Below are 19,020 nucleotides of genomic sequence, written 5' to 3' on the forward strand. Positions count from 1 at the left end.
GAAAAAAGTAAAATGGCGGACAAGTAGTGCACTCTCAGCTCCTACACTAATGGGTCAGAATGGGTCAGTAAACAAAAGATTACTCTTCAATGAGGAACTTATTTATTTAAAAATTATTTAATTTGCTTTAAGAGCCGCACCTAAGATTTTGCTAGACAAAAATTATTTTCAAATTTCAGAGCTTTCTTCAGCTGGCATGAAGTACAACTAAATTGTCAGAAAAACTGCTTATGAAAGGTCTGCTTCGATGTACGATTGTGATGTAATGCAATAATAGACTTCAATTTATGCACAGTAGCTAGAACTACAAGCTTCCAAGCAATGTGAATCCAGAAAAGAAGAAAAAGAAAGAAAACTGACTCAATGACTAGCAAGAAACTACAAAACTCAAGATTTACCAATATTTCTTGTTGTTTACCAGAAGAGGTTGTATCCTACATCTTCAGATTTCTCTCTCCAGTTGATATCCAGTCAGCATCGTTAGTCTGCCAGTCATGGGCAAAAGCTTCTGAAGACCCGTTGCTATGGAAACATACAGCTGTTATATTATTCACAAAAAATGAAAATTTCTCCGAAGATTTATTGGATAGTCTGAAGCGGCGATGTATTCAGCATGTATCTTTTCGGCACACGACAACATCTTTGCAAGTTGTCCAAGTATGTAAAAGGTTGTCAAGTAATCTTAAGGGTTTGTCGCTAGAGGGCTGTCGTTGTGTTAGCGAATCTTTGTTAGGGATCATACTGAAGAGTTGTAAAAATTTAAAGCAAGTTAACTTAAGTAGGTGCCGACAACTTGATGTCTCTAAGCAATCCAAGTGGCTTGTCGCAAACTCTCTTAAATATATAACCGTTCTGGATCTCAGTTGTACAAAGGGCCTATGTGACTGGACGATTGGACAAATACCTACGACTTTTCCTGGGTTGGAGAAGCTTGGTATATCAGGCTGTAAAGAGGTGTCCTTAAAGACATGGATGATATTAGGAAAATCTTTGACTTGCTTGAAAAACCTCGACATCAGTCGTTCAGATATATCTGATGAAACTTTGCTTAAATTTGCCGAGCTACCATCTTTGCATTTAACCTCGATTAATTTATCCGCTTGCAAACAATTAACAGATAACGGCATTGTATCATTAGCAAAACACCAGAAAGAGCTGCAATACCTGAAACTAACATGTTTAGACATAACGGACACTAGTGTCATCGCAGTTGGGAAATATTTGAGTGAGTTGAAGTTTTTGGACTTGAACAGTTGTCGGCAGATTACTGTTGCAGCGTTACCTCACTTGGAGCAGCTAACGAAGGGATTAGTCTCACTTAATTTGTACTCATGTTATCAACTGACAAACAAAAGACTGGAGAAGTTTTTCTTGAGCTCAAAGGTAATCATACAATGTTTTAGACAAATAGAGTAAGTTGTTTGATATACGTAATGCAGAAAGTTTTCATCATAGTTGGCTGTTACCTAGCAGTGACGGATCCAGGATTTTTCAAAACGGGGTCCAGATTTTCCACTTCTTTGATTTTACTAAATGAGTGCTGACAAGACCTAGACTGCGCATGCAGTTGGTCGGGGAATGGTGATGGCTCAATCTGTTTGGAATACTTGAGCTTCACAAATTACCAGTACGACGCCAAAAACAAGCTATAACAACAGGACACAACCCAAAACTTCTGTAATCTTTTTAATTAAAATCTACATAAGATATTTTTCTTTATATCCAAAAATTCAAACCTTACAACAACAAAAAAACAGAGAGAAAAAAACCAAAAACAAAACAAAAACAAAAGAAACAGGTACAGCGGACCCCTTCGCACTACCCCTAGATCCGCCACTGCCTAGAAAGGCATCTTATACCATCATTTTTAGGTCTTATCTTATCCTTTATCTAATTTTACTATCTAGCTAACTGGCTTAGTAGAGTACAAACACTAAATGTGTGCAATAGTTATCACTATTTAGTAGTAAATAGCACTAATTAAACAAAAGAAACAATATAATTAGAGTGCAAACAATTAATCCCTGAAACACTAATTGATAAATAATACAAAATAGTGCTAATTAAACAATAGAAAACAATGGAATTTGCATGAAATTGTGCTATTTAGTATTGCTAAAGTTTCACGGTTATATTGTTTGCACTCTGGCATAAAATAACACTATTTAGTGATATTTATGTGGCACACTTTTAGCGTTTGTACTCTATATAGCCTATATCAGTTAGCTTGCACCTTAAATAAGGAAATTTATTTTTAATGTGTAATCTGTTTGTTATTGAAAGGTGCTAAATAAAACATTGTATTGTCAATGTATTAAAAAAATTTCAACTCCAAGGGGAGGGGGGGAGGGGGTGACTAGCCACCTAATCCATCACCTCCCTTCCTAGTTCTGCCTTTGTAATATGAAAACATTATGTCCTAAACTAAAAAAAAAAATATTTTCCCTCTAGGACAACACAAGTAACACTAGTCCTCCATTGACAAGCCTGACATTAAATGGTTGTAGCTTAACCACAGATAGTGTGATTATTGCCTGCAGTAAAGTATTTGGCAACCTACAAGAACTTGATATAAGCTCTTCTTTACATGTTACCAATGTTGGGATACAAGCCATTGCTTCCTCTTTAATGGACTTACGAGTTTTAAAATTAAGCTGGTGTGATAATGTAACTGATCATGGACTGCTAGGAACTGGTTGCCAAGGTAACAATAAATGTGTTGACGGCAACTTGAATGGAACAGTTGGACAAGAGAAAGCGTTGGAACAGGTTTGGTGATTATGATAATGGATATATGATTTAATTGGAGGTGTCGGAGAAGTAAATTAATAGTGGAGCATACCAGTGGTAGTTCATTTGCCTATCATCTTAAGGTTCTCAGTTCAACCAGCATTATATTTGTGTAGAGTAGAGTTTGTTTGGTTTCTCCTTTGCTTTAAGGGATTTTCTCCAGGTTATCTAACAAATAAACTTCTCCCTCTGCAAAATTAATAATGTTAAATTCCAATTAGACCTGTGACTTAAGCCATACCCTGACTTGATTAGATCAGTCAGAAGTTCAGGGATCAATATGTGAGTTAGCCATGCCCTGACTTAGATCAGCCCAGAGGTTGTTTCAGGGTTTGATCTGTGAGTTAGCCGTGCCCTGACTTAGATCAGCCCAGAGGTTGTTTCAGGGTTTGATCTGTGAGTTAGCCGTGCCCTGACTTAGATCAGCCCAGAGGTTGTTTCAGGGTTTGATCTGTGAGTTAGCCGTGCCCTGATTTAGATCAGCCCAGAATAGTTGTTTCAGGGATCAATATATGAGTTAGCCATGCCCTGACTTAGATCAACCCAGAGGTTGCTTCTTAGGGTTTCATATGTGAGTTAGCCGTGCTCTGACTTAGATCAGCCCAGAGGTTGTTTTTAGGGTTCGATCTTTGAGTTAGCCGTGCTCTGACTTAGATCAACCCAGAGGTTGTTTCGGGGTCGATATGTAAGTTAGCTGTGCCCTGACTTGGATCATCCCAGAGGTTTTTTAGGGCTGGATCTTTTGCATTAGTCGTGCCCTGACTTTCAGTGATTGTTTTGTAAAGTGCTTATAAAAGAAAGAAAAAACAATCTTGACTATATATATTAATGCTGATATAATTTATTCAATCTATTTTTCGAGGAGGGCGTGTCTTCCAGTGGTCTCGGCCTACTCACTAAGCTGTGTTCCTTGGATATCAGTCACTGTACTAGAATCACAGATAATGGACTGACTAGTATCTATCAACTCAAGAATCTTAGGACATTGAACATAAATATGTGTATTGAGGTAAGTAGGTGGTTGAAATAACATATCAAGCATGGAAAAGAGTGTTTCATCTGATTCCCAAACACTGAGAAGTGAGTTAAAAAATGCGGGGTGCTGAGTATATAGTAAGTGATGAGATTTTTGTTGTGCATATTTAGTAATGAGTTGAGTTTCCTGCCCACCCCCCCCCCCCCCCCCCCCTCAAAAGCATAGATAATGAACAATGAAAAGCAGGAAAAAGCCCCAAATTTTGTCATAAGATTATCAATATATATAACCCATAGATTACTGACGTCTCCCTCCAAGGCATCGCAAAGCACATGTGTAGCCTTGAGTGCCTGTCGCTTAATGGCTGCAACCTGGTAACCGATGTCGGCATGGTTGCTGTAGCTCAGAACCTACCACACCTATCATCTCTAGACATATCAAAATGTGACCTTATCACTGATCTGAGTATTCTGACCCTCGCGAAACGCAGTAAGAATCTGACGCATCTGGATCTTAGTATGTGTGCACAAGTCACAAGTCATTCTATTGATGAGCTGGAAGCCAATCTACCAAGACTAGTGTCTCTACAGTTGAGATATTCAGGTGCTAATGTATCTCATAAATATTTATTAGGATAAAATGTCAGTTGATTGGCAGGTGTCTGTCAGACAAGTACAGTTGAGATATTCAGGTGTTAATGTATCTCATAAATATTTGATTGATTGGCAGGTGTCTATCAAACAAGTACAGTTGAGATATTCAGGTGTTAATGTATCATGAATATTTGGTTGATTGGCAGGTGTCCATCAAACAAGTACAGTTAAGATATTCAGGTGTTAATGTATCTCATAAATATTTGATTGATTGGCAGGTGTCTATCAAACAAGTACAGTTGAGATATTCAGGTGTTAATTATCTCATAAATATTTGGTTGACTGGCAGGTGTCTATCAAACAAGTACAGTTGAGATATTCAGGTGTTAATTATCTCATAAATATTTGGTTGATTGGCAGGTGTCTATCAAACAAGTACAGTTGAGATATTCAGGTGTTAATTATCTCATAAATATTTGGTTGATTGGCAGGTGTCTATCAAACAAGTACAGTTGAGATATTCAGGTGTTAATTATCTCATAAATATTTGGTTGATTGGCAGGTGTCTATCAAACAAGTACAGTTGAGATATTCAGGTGTTAATGTATCATAAATATTTGGTTGATTGGCAGGTGTCTATCAAACAAGTACAGTTGAGATATTCAGGTGTTAATGTATCATAAATATTTGGTTGATTGGCAGGTGTCTATCAAACAAGTACAGTTGAGATATTCAGGTGTTAATTATCTCATAAATATTTGGTTGATTGGCAGGTGTCTATCAAACAAGTACAGTTGAGATATTCAGGTGTTAATGTATCATAAATATTTGGTTGATTGGCAGGTGTCTATCAAACAAGTACAGTTGAGATATTCAGGTGTTAATTATCTCATAAATATTTGGTTGATTGGCAGGTGTCTTTCAAACAACAAAGTCATATAAAGTATTTTCAAGTGTTTAAAAATGTTATTTATTTGTGAGTTTGAGACATGAACATTCATGCCAAATGGACAGGAACCCCAAGCAGTATAAATCATGGAAAGAACCAATTGGTCATGTATTAACATGGAACAATATAAAAGTTTTAAAACATTATCATTATGCCTTTTCTAATAAACTAATAAATTAACTAGAAGCTGATAATACTCCTATTTCGAGTTCGCCTTTGCTCAGTCTTAGCCTCAATTGTCTACGATTCTTTTTCTTTTCTTTTATTATACGTGTTGATTAAAGATACGTGTTGATTAAAATGCCACTGGTTTTGGTTGCATGGTTGAATATTTTAACAACTGAGGCTAAGGCGAAGCAAAGTATACTTGAAACTGGAGTATAAGGAGGGAGGGTGTCCAGCCCCCCTCCTTTCCTTCGACATGCCACTACCCCACACTCCATACTGTACCTATATACCCCTTGCACTGAGTCCCAAGAGGAATTGTTCTGGGGGACATAAAAATGGGCTTTTTGTTGTTGTTTTTTTCATGAGAAAAGAGGGCCTATTGTTTTCCCCCCAGAACAATTCCTCTAGGAAATTTATGCAAGGGGTCTATACAGTCCCACAATTCCATTGGAAATGCATCCTATTCTGTGCTTAAACTTGATAAACTGTTTGATATTAAATGATTCAACGGCATTGGCAACATATAAAGCGTTTTCACTCAGTCCCTTGAGAGTTAACTGACAATAGAGATGGCTGCCATATTGGTTTACCTAACAAAAGAAACTAATGACAAACCATGGCAGCGTGAGTTCATGTGAAAACCCTCTATAAAGTTTTAAATGGAGTGTGTTTTCACACGGAGCCCAAGCTGGGTTATTACCAATGTTGTTAGAAGTGACGTATTTGATGCTGCTGCTGTTGTTGTTGCTGCTGCTGTTGTTGGTGCTGTTGTTACTGCTGTTGTTGCTGCTGCTATTGTTGCTTTTGTTGTTACTGTTGACTTGTTTCTGCTGTAGTTGTTGCAGTGCTATTGCTATTGTTGCTGTTGTTATTGCTAATGTTGTTGCTGTTGTCTTGTTGCTGTTGTGGTTGTTGCTGATGTAAATGGTGCTGCTACTGTTGTTGTAGCTGTTGTTTGTGTTGATCCTGTTGTTGTTTGCTGCTGCTATTGCTCAAAACTGGACTTGGGCTCCCTGTGGTGTTGGATAAACTAAATGATTATGGACATCAGTAAATAAAAGCAAGGTAGGTAATTAAATACAAAAGTAAAAATTTGTAATCGAGATTCTTAATTAATAATAGTCCCTTTCACAACTCCCTGCGCCATGTGAATAATTGTTCAATGTGTCGAAAAACGTTCTATCATTCCAAGCTCATCGTTATCGCTTCGAAGCAAAGGCACGGCTAGCTTTCAAGATGGCACCGGGAATTTTGAAGAGGACTTCTCAACTTCAATAGAATATACGTTTCGTCCCATTCTATCTATTCCATTCCATTTTCCATTATTTCATTCAATTCCCTCATTTTGCATTCAAATATTTCTATCCCTTTACTTCCCATTCAAACCTTTTTAGTTTCCTTTTTCTAGATTTGTTTCGTCCACTTATAGATATTCCAATTCATGCATATTATAGTTAAATCCCATTTTGTCTTTTCATATCCACTTCCATTATCCCTTCCTATTATTCTAATCAGTTTCATACCTAGTCCTATCACATCCCATCCACTCATATTGCATGCATTACTATACCACTATCTTATCTACTGCCCCATATCTTTTGGTTCTCATTCAGTCTAGTCTTTTCCAATTTCATTCTACTCTGTCCCACTTCTCTCGTGTTTATTCCTTTCCTTCGTTCCTTCGTACGTTCCTTCCTTCCTTCCTTCCTTCCTTCCTTCCTTCCTTCCTTCCTTCCTTCCTTCCTTCCTTCCTTCCTTCCTTCCTTCCTTCGTTCCTTCCTTCCTTCCTTCCTTCCCCTCCCTTCCTTCGTAACTTTATTCTTTCCTTCCTTCCTTCATTCCCTTCATCTTTCGTATTCATATATTCAACCCTGGCCTATTTCCAACTTCTACATTCCTACTTCATGCTATTTCATTTCATTCGATTCCATCCCCTTTCCATACCATATGAATCTCGTTTCTTAGGGCCACATGTAGTTCCACTTTTTAAAAAGATTTACCGATACGATACTGACATACAGGATCAAATGTCTACTATACATCTCTGGACTGCCAATTACTTCTATTTCTGTACCAACGTTGATCATCAGCACTGCTATTAGGGCTGCTGAGAAGTTCCTCTCCTGTAGAAAGATTAAGAAACAAAATTGTCAAAGAAAATGTAAAAAACTGATATCAATAGACGGGGTCCTGAGGGGTAAAAAGGGAATTGGGATTCGCCTTTTGGGGGGCTGGCAAAATGGGATTTTATGCCTGGGAATGAGATTCACAAAAAAATTAAACAAAAAAACCGATCAAAAATTTGGAATGGGAGTTTTGAGCAAAACATAGCCTGGGACTATGGGATTAGAACCCCCTCCCCTTAGAACACCTAAACGTCAACAGCTAGACGTCAGTTCCGTGCTCGCCTGAAATCTCTACCAAGCTATCTGTTTAAGATGTAAATGATGGCTGCAGAGCATTAAAACGCTCGCGTCTGAGGTCCAGGGTTTGAAATTTTGAAATGTCCAGAATAATTCTTAACACCCTCCCTTAAAGTCATGCAAAAAATACGATCCCCCCCCCCCCCCCCCTAATCAAGGCTTGTAGCTTCTTCCAAAAAAAATTAAAATTTGCCCATCCCCCCTTTTTCCTACCAAAATTTTCCCGATCCCCCTCAATTTCACCTGCCTCCCACCCCCCCCCCCCCCCCTCCCGCCATACATTATGAACGCAGCCTTAAATTTTAATAAGTTATGACTTATACATACTGTTTCCTCTAAGACGAGATTCTTGTTTTCCACAGAATTCCAACACAAGTCCCAGAATGACAAGCAATATTAGAACAGCCAGTGCAGTCAACGTGGCCATGGTTTCAAAAGAGTAAGGTAGATTGCTCTTTATGCTTGGCTCAGTTGGTTTGGTTATCTTTGAGTTACCCCCTAATAATGCGCCGTAAATCTCTTCCTGTTCGATTGAATGAAGGGAATGATTAAAATAATCAACTGATATCATATGCTTTTTACTTAAGATGCACTATATCCCATCCCCATCGCCCCATGTAAGGGAATCCGGAATCCGGAATCCACGAAATTTTAGGCTTTGGAATCCGGAATCCAGGCCTTGGAAACCGGCGCGCTTTAACAATAATTAAATTGAAATGTAGATCAGGAAATTGTCGTTAGAGGTCATGAAAAATAAATTCAAAAGGGAGGAGTGGGCTATTTGCAATACGTTATGGTGTTTGAAACTTAATGTATGCGCTTTTGTAAATTGCTTTTTTATCACGCTAGTTGTATATACCTGGGACACCTCCCTAGTTATACTGGCAAGTATATCAAATATAATTTTCAGAGACTGAAGTATCTGAAAATTAACGATACGGAATCCGGAATCCGCAATACAAAAGTTTTGGAATCCGGAATCCAGACCCTTGGAATCCGTAATCCAGAGTATCGGAATCCGGAATCCACCATAAGTCCGGATTCCCTTACAGCATCCCATTCGTCAGTTCTTTAAACCAAAATATGAAATGGTAGAATATACCGTCTGTTTGCTTATATACTTAATTGAACAAAGTATTTGTCCATATAGAAATTATCATTACTGCGATTCCCAGTCACACGCGACCAAGTGAGACCAAAATCACAAACGAAAAATTAAGTTTTAGTGGAAGTCAATCAAAAGGGTTTTTTAAACATGTCTAAGGATTCCGACTCCAAATTTCAAACGTTTAACTGCAAACTATCAGTATTGACTTATCCTATCCTATCCTATCCTATCCTATCCTATCCTATCCTATCCTATCCTATCCTATCCTATCCTATCCTATCCTATCCTATCCTATCCTATCTTGAAGAAACTCAAATCATAGCCATAGCGATAGCTTTGCAATCAAGCGATAAGATTCGGAGCCGGAATCCTGTGACATTTTTCACAGCGACAAGAAGCATGAGATAAGGACAACGACTTTTCACATTTGCACGTGTTCACGTGAGTATTCACATCAGTCCTGGTGTAGAAACCAAGAGAAACGATAGAAACCCTTTTGATTGACGTCCACCCAAATTCAATTTTTCGTTTGTGATAAAGGTCTAGTTGGTCGCGTGTGACTGGGAATCGCAGTAACGTAACGGACATCCATTATCGACAATCTCAACAGGTCACTATAGAGGAGGGCGTGTTTTCCTGTACCCAAAAAAACTGGGTCCCTATTTTGGACCATTTTTTTAACCCCCAAAAATATTTTTTTTCAAGCATTTACCTTTTTTACGATAATGCTATCTACAATTTCTCGTTCAAAGCACTTCAGGAAATTTCCTGTATTGGTGATGTTTCCCGAAGCCGTTATACCAATAGTGAATCGGTGATCTATGGTCTTGATTACTTTGATTCTAGTCTTGGTTCCCGTTGCTTGTTCCCCGTATGTCTGAGCCATCTTGATTTCCCAATAATTGTACGTCATCATTATATCGTCTGTTTTCTTTCTGATCTTGGTTAGAAGGTCACTAAAATCCTCCTCTAGAAATTCAAACAATTAAGCATGCGGTATGTAAAGAATTCGAAGAATCAAGGGTGTTGTAGCATTTGTTTATTCGTCTCTTAGCTCTGGAGTCTCGGGTTAGACTCCTGGACTTTGCATCACATGCGCGTGAGTACAGTTTGTTAGGTCTATCCGTTGATTCGAGGGTTTTTTCTCACCAAACCATAACACGCTAACAAGGATTAGCAACATAAATTGCCATCATCACTGACCATAAACATCAATCATCATCATCCGTTTTGTACTTGTAGCGGGGTGAACGAACATATTCAATACTGGTTTCCCAAATGACCCACTATCACTCACTCACACACTACCACTACATTCAATATCAAAGTCCAATCCCTTATTGAACCCTACAATCAGCCATTTGATGTTGAGGGGGAAAATGGGTAGAGTTGGCATTGCAGTGCATTGTGGGACTGTTTAAGGGAACACATTTCCAAGATATTTCACCGCCACCCGATTAACTCAGTTGGTAAGAGCGTCGGTCTGTTGTGCGGAAGGTCGTGGTTCAAGCCTCGGCCGGACCAACACTCAGGGTCTTAAAATAACTGAGGAAACATAGCTGCCTTTCTCGGTAATAATATCTCTGACAAGGACTTAAAACCTGTATAAGGCGGACGTAAAAGACACACTGAAGACGCTGGTGACGAACATCTTCAGTGCCCGTGCTAAACTTCTAGTGCCACAAGTTGAGCAGTTAACAAAATTACTGTCGCGTGTCACCCTCATTAAATAAAGTCATCAATCAATCAATGGCGTCTATTGCACTCCCTAAAACAGTCCTACAGTGCAATGCAATACCAAATCGACCCCAGTTTTTTCCTCAACCCGAAAGTGACTTATACACGTTTAACGTCAACTTACCACGATATTCTGCACCTAGATTTAATTCTTCTTCTAAAAATGGCTTCCCTCCTCTTGGGATTACAATCTAGAACAATAAATCCGCTTTATCAATAGCAGGCAGCATACAAACCAACCAAGCTACACTTGCTCACTAAAACAAGTGTGTGAGGTCACTGAGGACCAAACTATGGACCTCTTGCTTAGCAGGCAGCACAGTAACCAACCAAGCCACACTTAATTGCTCCTTGATTAACAAGTGTGTGATGTCACAAAGGATCACACTATGGACCTCTTGCTCAGCAAGCAGTAGACTAACCAACCAAGCCACACTTGCTCCTTAAAACAAGGGTATGAGGTCACTGAGGATCAAAATATGGACCTCTTGCTTAGCAGGTAGCACACTAACCGACCAAGGCACAGTTAAGATACCTAGGGACATTTTTTTCTAACCTGTTTTCCAATAAGGTTCATTTCATTAGGCAATTCATTACTGGTTATCATTGCAGTTAGCTGAGCGTTGAATAGTGTGAGGGCGATGCATCCGATAATCATCCAGATTACAGCAAACAGTCGACCTCTGAAGGATTTGGGAGCGATGTCTCCGTATCTAAGGAAAGTGAGGATCGATTCATATTAGAAGAAAACGACAACAGCTGCTTCATACAAATAAAAAAGGTAAAAAGATTAAGCTATTAATAGGTTTAACGCTAACTGCTAAGCACTAATGCTAGGAATAAGGCCCAGAAACATGCCGGCAAACACGGAGGAACAATAGGCATCAATGAAATTCAAAATGGCGGCTCTTCCAGCAACAACTTCGTTGTGACGCCTTGCTAAATGTCGAAAGTGTGACGAAAAACGCCTGACGTCAAACTGCAGTTTGAGTTTTGCGATGACGTCGTGCTAAAGGTCTCTAATTTTTTACTTCGATAATGCAAGGAATGGTTAGTTAATTTTCATGAGCCAAAGGCTCATGTATAAAGCACCTGAAGGTGCGCCCTTTAACCACTTAGACTATCAGCGATCATTATTATGGGTATTTAGAGCTAAAGCTACATAGAACACAGAGAAGTGGAAACAGACGTGGAGATCGAGGATTCAACCATGGACCTCTAGTTCTGAAGGACGCGAAACCAGCTTACTGAGCCAAGCATGTCCTAATAACGAGCTCTAGGCCATGATTACCCACGTAAAGAGCGAGAAAAAAAAGTAGCTCTTACCCTACTGTTGTCATAGTAACGAATGCCCACCATAGCCCAACACACGAACCACGGTGAAATTCTTGTGGGAGTTCATGTTTGTTGTGTTTGTGATCCTGCAAAAATAGAACAATAATTTTAATACATAAAATATAGATCAATGAATGCGAACTTATGTTGCTCCATGATAGGTATGTCGTTGAAGCGCTAAACTGTATACTTCTCTGCTAGCAGAGTCTATTTTCCTTTTGTTTTGGTGGAGTGTGAGAAAAATAAAGTCTGCCGATGTAGGACGTTATACTTGTCGCGCCTGCGTGGCGTAACGTAGCAACGCTGTCATCGTTTTGACAGCGGCTCTAAAAATAATCAGTAACACGCTATACCAGATACTACATCAATGGACTACTTCGATGATACGGCAGCAATCTTGCCAGGGGGAAAAACAAAACAAAGATAGTGGGAAGTATATAGAGTTTCGTTTGTTTTTCTTAGTTCATTTTTTGTGTGTAAAGGTGATCGATGTGCCGTCTTAATTCATTTTTTGTTGTATTCTCTCATGGCGAGCTGTTAATTATATCAATCGACGTCATTACTGTAGCAAAGCTATAACTAACTTCGTTACTATTAAGAGGGGGTGTTGCCCCCCTGAGGGAAAATTATCGCTGTAACTAACAAGGGTGTACTTTTGGTTGGTAGTTTGAAAGAAACCCGGCCTCAACAAACGTAAATAGAGTAGGATGAATGAGAAAAGAACATCTGTTGATGCGGTGTGCTTTATACACGAATCTTATTAATTTTCCCCCTGACAGCGGTGACATTTTAACGTCTTGTAATGGGGTTGTTATTGTTCAAGAGAAGCTGAGCTGCACGTGGTGTGTGCCAAGCGTGGTGAACGGATGCTCGTGAGAACTGATGCGAGGAGAGGAGAAACAACGAAACGAAAACGATCGATAGGGAAAGGGAAGAATAGACAAAGAAAGGATAGAAAAGGAAGAAAGAAAGCAAGAAAGAAAGCAAGAAAGAAAGCAAGAAAGAAAGCAAGAAAGAAAGCAAGAAAGAAAGCAAGAAAGAAAGAAAGCTGTTCCAAAAAAATTCAAATATTTATTCCATGTATTTCTCACAAGAGAGCTAATGGTTCGCGAAAAATTAGCAGCAACTTAATGCCACCGCCCGGTTTTCTTTTTCTAAGGTAGCTTTTTGTGTAAACTTTTTTACATCACATGTGACACTTATTGATGTTGAATGAATCGACAAAAAACCTCACGTGGTCGCCGCCATCTTTGTTTGTTATGTTTATATATTGACCAACTTTGCGACCATGCCAGGATTGCAGCACAAATAACTTTTTTATATTGATATTGTTGAACTAGATAATTGTTAGATCACATGTACCAAAAGAACAGGACCTGTTAGCTTATAAAACCGACAATATAACAACAACGCAGTAACGCAATAGCTTCGTTCTATTGTTTAGCACTCGAAAAGATGGCGGCTATTTTGGTTGATCCGAGATACGCCTACTTGCAAGAACGTTGTCTGTCATACGATATTAGAACATTAATAATTTTATTAGTGAGAAAGGAATACATTAAAAGACAAAAGAAAAAGTTCAGCTTCAGTGATCTTCTTTTGTTTTTTTAATATAATTCCTATACCACTAAATCACTGATGTTCTATTTTCGTATGACAGCGTTCTTGCAAGTAGGTGTATAACGTAACAAAAAGAGATAATGTCTTTGTGAAAATCAACCAAGATGGCGGACATATATATAAAAACTAAAATTCAAGAAAGCTTTTTATTTCAAATGACTTATGCCAACACCTACATTCTTAGACACCAGAGAACATAAATCTAAGGCAAATATCGACGAATGCTTTGGTGATAAAAGCTTGAAAGATTTTCCTTCCCATTATTTGAAACATTGCTAAAACAAATCTTCAAATTTTGTAGAAATAATTTATGGAAAATTAAGAGTTCAATTTTTGCCTTAATCTATATTTTTTGTATAAGTTTAAAAAGCTTAAAATAGTTCAGTGTTTAGTGTTTACTGCGATTCCCAGTCACACGCAACCTACCTGAGACCTAAGTCATAAACGAAAAATTGAGTTTGGGTGGACGTCAATCAAAAGGGTTTTTTAAAAATTCCCACTTCGAATTTTAAACGCTTAACTGCAAAGCTATCGGTATTGACTTATCTGATCTTGAAGTAACTCAAACAGTCATAATCATTGCGACAGTTTTGCAGTCAAGCGTTTGAGATTCGGAGCCGGATCGAATCCTGTGACATTTTTGAGAAAATATGTCCAGAGCGAGAAACTCGCAGCGAAAAGCAGCATGAGATATAAGGACAAAGGTTTTTTGTACTTGTTCACGTGAGTATTCACGCCAGTCCAATAGAAACGATGAAACCCTTTGGTTGACCTCCGCCCAAACTCAATTTTTCGTTTGTGATGAAGGTCTAGTTGATCGCAGTAATAATGGTTTCACACTGAGAAAAAAAAAAATGGTTGTAATATCGCTGAAATATTTGTTAAATATTATACAGTTTATATATCAATTTTTAAGAGAGTTCATGAAAAGAAAAGCATAGTGCTAATGGAATTAAAAACTTGAGCACATTAGTAAACTGAGAATGTGTTTTTTTTATTTTAGATTTAAAATACCAGCAGGCGCGAAAAAATGGTAGTCCATCTTAAATAATTTTAAAGTCACTATCTTTTGTCTTTCTCACTAAGCTAAAGACCATGTACAAATGGCTCCTATTTAATTTTTTTAACAGCTTTTGAAAACGAAGGGCAACCATATTAGCCTTACATAGTAAATTCTGGAAACTAGTCAATTCTATCAAACTAGCACAGAAAATAGAAAATGTAAAGTTGTTTTGTAAAACTCTTTTTATGTTTATGCATTTTTAAATTAAGAACTATCTATATCAAAATCGTTACATATATCGGCATTATAACAAAATACACAAATGCGGCATATAAAGTACACCGACCGACATTTTATCAATAAGTCTTTGTATATTATAGAACATTTATGGAAATTCTCGCCATTGGCTTCCAGATCATATGAGATTTGATTTAAGAGTCTTAGTACTTTTCTTGAACTCGGACTTTTTTATTATTTTCTTCATTTGTTTTAGAAAACCTCTGTTTATGTCATCCTTTGGCAAATCAGCTATAACAATATTATGTCCAATATCGCACGTTCAAAATGAAGCCATTTAATCTCCTTTGAATCCCGACAAATTCATGCATCAATAAACTGCTAAATTTGATCAAAAATTTGAGATTTCAAAGTTTTAAAGAAAATACTTTCATATTGTAAAAAATATCTCAAAAATAATGATCTTGTTGGATTTTGAATAGACTCCACCATGTACTTAGTCTCTCATTCTTAAAATCTATTTTTCTGCTCAAGAGAAAAATGGTGTTTTTTTTTATGATGGCCACTCGTATAGTTTTGAAGACGATAGAGTTTTGGTAAAGTTAACCCATATAAGTCCCAAGAAAATGATGTGCAGAAAATCAATGGAGCTTCTTTCGCTTAACTTCATTCATTTAGCGCTCCTGTTCGGGTTACGCGGATACTCATTCCTTGCACTGCTCCGCTCATGGATGTAATTGGTTTGGGTATTACGTTTTCTGTTAGGATGTACTAGCTCTCGTTAAGTTATAACGAAAGTTAGTCTACAAATGTAGATGTGTCATTCACCGAGTAAAAAAAAAGAGTGCTTTCTAAGTCATTTGTATTGTCACACTCTAAATATATATGTATATATATATATATATATATATATATATACATATATATATATATATATATATATTTTTTTTTTTTTTTTTTTTTTGTATCAGCTGAAAAGATAGCAATCAATTTAATAAATTACTTACCAGAAACCAAAGTATTACGCCAGAAATTGAAGCAAGTAGGACGCACAAAGCCGGTATCTGCCATGATTGCGTTAAGGCAGTAAAAACAGCACCCTTTGTATTATCCTTATCGTAGACAAAAATTACCGGTCCTGGGGAGTCGTAAAGTCCAACGAATGGCCTCTGGAATTTTTCTTTCTGGTATTTGTTTGCAAATACAGGGAAATAGAAAGATAAACCAGCGCTTCGGTCCTTCCTGATGAACAACTCTATCTCTTTAGACGAATCCACTTTCATTTGGGAATAGTTTAGCTTTAGCGAGGAACAGCAAATCTGAAGAGCTTGTGTAATGTAATCTTTCAGAGTCCCTTTGACTTGCTTCGTTCTATTGTCGAAGTTAATTTGGTTTTCATATGGTAACCAGTAAAAAAGAGCTGTTTTTGATTCAGGACAGTTGAGTTCCGTGAGGTGTTTTGTGCTTTTGTCGCCGGCATAAGAAATCATAGGTAAAAGAGAAAGAGTTGGTAAAATAATTAGAATGATTGCCTTCATTGTGAAATGCTTTGCATCAGCTCAGCGTAGTAGCGTAAACCAATATACCAGTCCTTTTGGCCACTTGCTCTTGTCCTGAAGAAGGCTTTATCCTTCAAAGCAGCCTAGAATACTGAAGTCCAACTCACGGCAAGCAAACACAATCCACGCCTAAAGTGAGATAAATATAAACGTGAGATTCATAGTCATAAAATGAAATCTCGCCATGAATCATTAATCAAATGCTTTTTTGTAGTTTTTAAGTCATTTCAATGAAAAAACCCGGTTTAATGCTCCGAAGTCTTATTATGCACTGAAAGACCTGATCCCTGAGTGGCCGAGTCTCCATTATCCTTATCTTTCCATACGACTCGGCAAACACAGAATCTCAGTCGCTTCTAACTTCAGTGCAAATACCAATCAAGGAAGCTCTTCCAGATGTTCATTTGTGTCAAGATTTCTAGAAAAAACCGAATGGAAAATCATGCAGAGGTAAAATAATTTCTTTATTTACTTAGTACCTTATTATTTCAAACAAATATATATCGTCTTATTAAATAATAATTTTTTAGGTAATCTTCTTTGGATTTTATCGCAGGACGCTTCACGATACGAAATTTTTTTTGAGTTTCAAATGTCAAATAAATGTGATAGCATTGAGGAATTTCCGTGTGAAAAATATTGGGCGGATATTGAAGATTGCTTGATTTTGATTTCAATCCCTTCAATGTGTTAGAATAACAATCTGCATGAATTCATTATGTTCCAAGCACATAAATATTGATGACTTGATGGATAAATACCTTCCAAATTCAAATGAGTTTAAGGTTTCTCGATTTTCGGAAACTAAATCATGCACCTGCGTTAGTTTTCTGCCCCTCACATGACGCTATACACAACATATATATATATATTATATATACATATTTATTCATATATAAACAAGTATATATACCTTTGAAACCTTTAAGGCGATTAAATTTGAAATTCTAATATGAAATATTAATAATGATGAAAATATTTTTACTTTGTTTAAGTCATGATATTAAGCATAAAAGGACATTTATTTCCCTCAGAAATAAGAAATGACTTCCGGTCACGTGCTAATTTTTCTTGACAATGGTGACGTCATACACAGCACGGCCTCTTTCCACCGCCATTCCTGACAAGTGAAGGATTAATAATTCAATCTATCTTAATCAGGTCCATCCCGATTGAATCTGCAAGTCACAGTTAAGTATTTTCTTGCTAAAAATTTGTAGTTTAGTTTGGAGCAAATATTGTGGCGAATTTCGTTTTTTCTCTGGGTAAAAAATCCAAACTTTGGGATGGCTTCGAATCTCCAACTCCTGCTATCAGCAAAACACAGCTGTGATGGAGGTACACTTGCAAGTTAATTCTATTTTCTTTCTAGCTATATCTACATCTCATTAATTTAGAGTTTTCTTCGTTAGCTAGGTAGAGTAGCCAGGGAAATGAAATATTTAGACTATTTAAATAACAATCGGAATTGAGAATGATAACTTGTATTAATCTTTCTAGAAGAAAGCTGGGGTAGCGCGGAGAACTTCAGCTTCTCATTCTACCCGCGCATAAATAAATAACAAATAATTCAGGTATTGGCAAGCTAAATGCATGAAAACTGACCCATGATTTTACAAATGCACTGATTCACACACGGGTCTTGTATTTTTTTTACCAAAAAGCGAGGAGAGTAGCAACATCATTTTTAGTCGCTTTTTTCGTATTTTCCGAGTCCTTTTTCTCAATAAAAGTCTGTAATTTCTCTGTAGAAACACTGGAAAATATCTATTGATTCGCTTCGAGCTCCATATTTTTGTACTGAAGATTCAAGCAAAATATCTGCTCCCGCTTTGTTGTTTGTGATTGGTGCACAATATCACGCCACCAGCGTTTTTCACGTTCTGATCACGTGCACTTGTTTAATTTAATTTCCCGATCGGGAAATAAGTTAATTATTTCCCGGTCGGGATACATTTAGTTTTAGCTAGTGTCACCTGGTCATCTTTCAACCAATGAGAGTGTTCGTTATATCGGAAAATTTCGTAGCTTTATAACAATAAGCAATTACTGGACAAGGTTGAGTAAAAACTTGTGATTTGTTAGTAGCGACCAATGATTTGCCGATGCCGGAAAACAGAAGCAAATGATTGCTTGCGAGACACTAACAAATCACATCGTTTTGTGTTATCCAAGTTAAATAATTTTTTTATCATTCAAATTCGTTCTTTTTTTTTTCTTTTTCGTTTTCTCTTTGGGTTTTGGTTATTTTTGATGTCAATCAAACATACCAAGCCACAGGGAAGCAAACTATGTTGACAAATGCATCGTTACTGCGCATGAGTAGAATATTATTTCCAAGTAGCCATTTGCAATTGTCTTGGCCAATCAAAACGACGGAAAAAATAATTTACATGCTAAAAGCAATTTATTGAACTTTGCCGTATCCTACCTTGAAAAAACAATGCGATTTTTGGGGATTGCAAAGTAAAGTCTATTTATATACCTTTAAGGAATAAATAATGTTTGTTATATTATTTCAA

At 37.3% G+C, this 19,020-nt stretch overlaps 2 protein-coding genes and 1 long non-coding RNA gene across 13 annotated transcripts in view; 2 read left to right on the forward strand and 1 right to left on the reverse strand.

Moving 5' to 3' along the window:
• On the forward strand, positions 1-14,683 carry LOC116299054 (F-box and leucine-rich repeat protein 13). 10 transcript variants are annotated; one of them, XR_016121724.1, is made up of 7 exons: positions 1-63; positions 180-1,383; positions 2,452-2,769; positions 3,653-3,799; positions 4,063-6,541; positions 8,262-8,343; positions 11,357-14,683. XR_016121724.1 is itself a non-coding variant. In XM_031707684.2 (7 exons), exons 2-6 carry the CDS (start codon positions 364-366, stop codon positions 8,297-8,299), a joined length of 1,830 nt encoding a protein of 609 aa, XP_031563544.1. In that variant the 5' UTR covers positions 1-63; positions 180-363; the 3' UTR covers positions 8,300-8,343; positions 11,357-14,683. The 10 variants fall into 10 exon arrangements, 4 of the variants coding, with proteins under 4 accessions (XP_031563544.1, XP_031563545.1, XP_088896195.1 ...); XR_016121725.1 differs by having other exon boundaries at positions 8,262-8,338; XR_016121721.1 differs by having other exon boundaries at positions 4,063-4,369; positions 8,262-11,525; positions 12,859-14,683.
• The window catches only part of LOC116299055 (uncharacterized), an 18,645-nt gene continuing 4,930 nt past the window's right edge, over positions 5,306-19,020 (reverse strand). Inside the window, exons 2-8 of one of the 2 annotated variants that reach the window (XM_031707687.2) lie at positions 15,947-16,627; positions 12,071-12,165; positions 11,301-11,457; positions 10,869-10,935; positions 9,720-9,976; positions 8,227-8,422; positions 5,306-7,599 (exon numbers count right to left, since the gene is read on the reverse strand). In XM_031707687.2, coding sequence (XP_031563547.1) covers positions 7,511-7,599; positions 8,227-8,422; positions 9,720-9,976; positions 10,869-10,935; positions 11,301-11,457; positions 12,071-12,165; positions 15,947-16,477 — 1,392 coding nt within the window. In that variant the 5' untranslated portion in view covers positions 16,478-16,627 and the 3' untranslated portion in view covers positions 5,306-7,510. Of the gene's footprint in view, positions 7,600-8,226; positions 8,423-9,719; positions 9,977-10,868; positions 10,936-11,300; positions 11,458-12,070; positions 12,166-15,946; positions 16,902-19,020 lie in introns of those variants that run through there. The other variant, XM_031707688.2, reaches the window with a different exon arrangement.
• The window catches only part of LOC116299058 (uncharacterized), a 17,462-nt gene continuing 15,977 nt past the window's right edge, over positions 17,536-19,020 (forward strand). The window contains exon 1 of the long non-coding RNA XR_004197418.2: positions 17,536-17,688. This is a non-coding gene — a long non-coding RNA (uncharacterized LOC116299058). The remainder of the gene's footprint in view (positions 17,689-19,020) is intronic.

Source organism: Actinia tenebrosa, unplaced genomic scaffold, assembly GCF_029948245.1.
Source record: "Actinia tenebrosa isolate PJP-AT-01 unplaced genomic scaffold, QUT_ActTen_1.0 PGA_scaffold7__59_contigs__length_16204524, whole genome shotgun sequence".
Lineage (NCBI taxonomy): Eukaryota > Metazoa > Cnidaria > Anthozoa > Actiniaria > Actiniidae > Actinia > Actinia tenebrosa.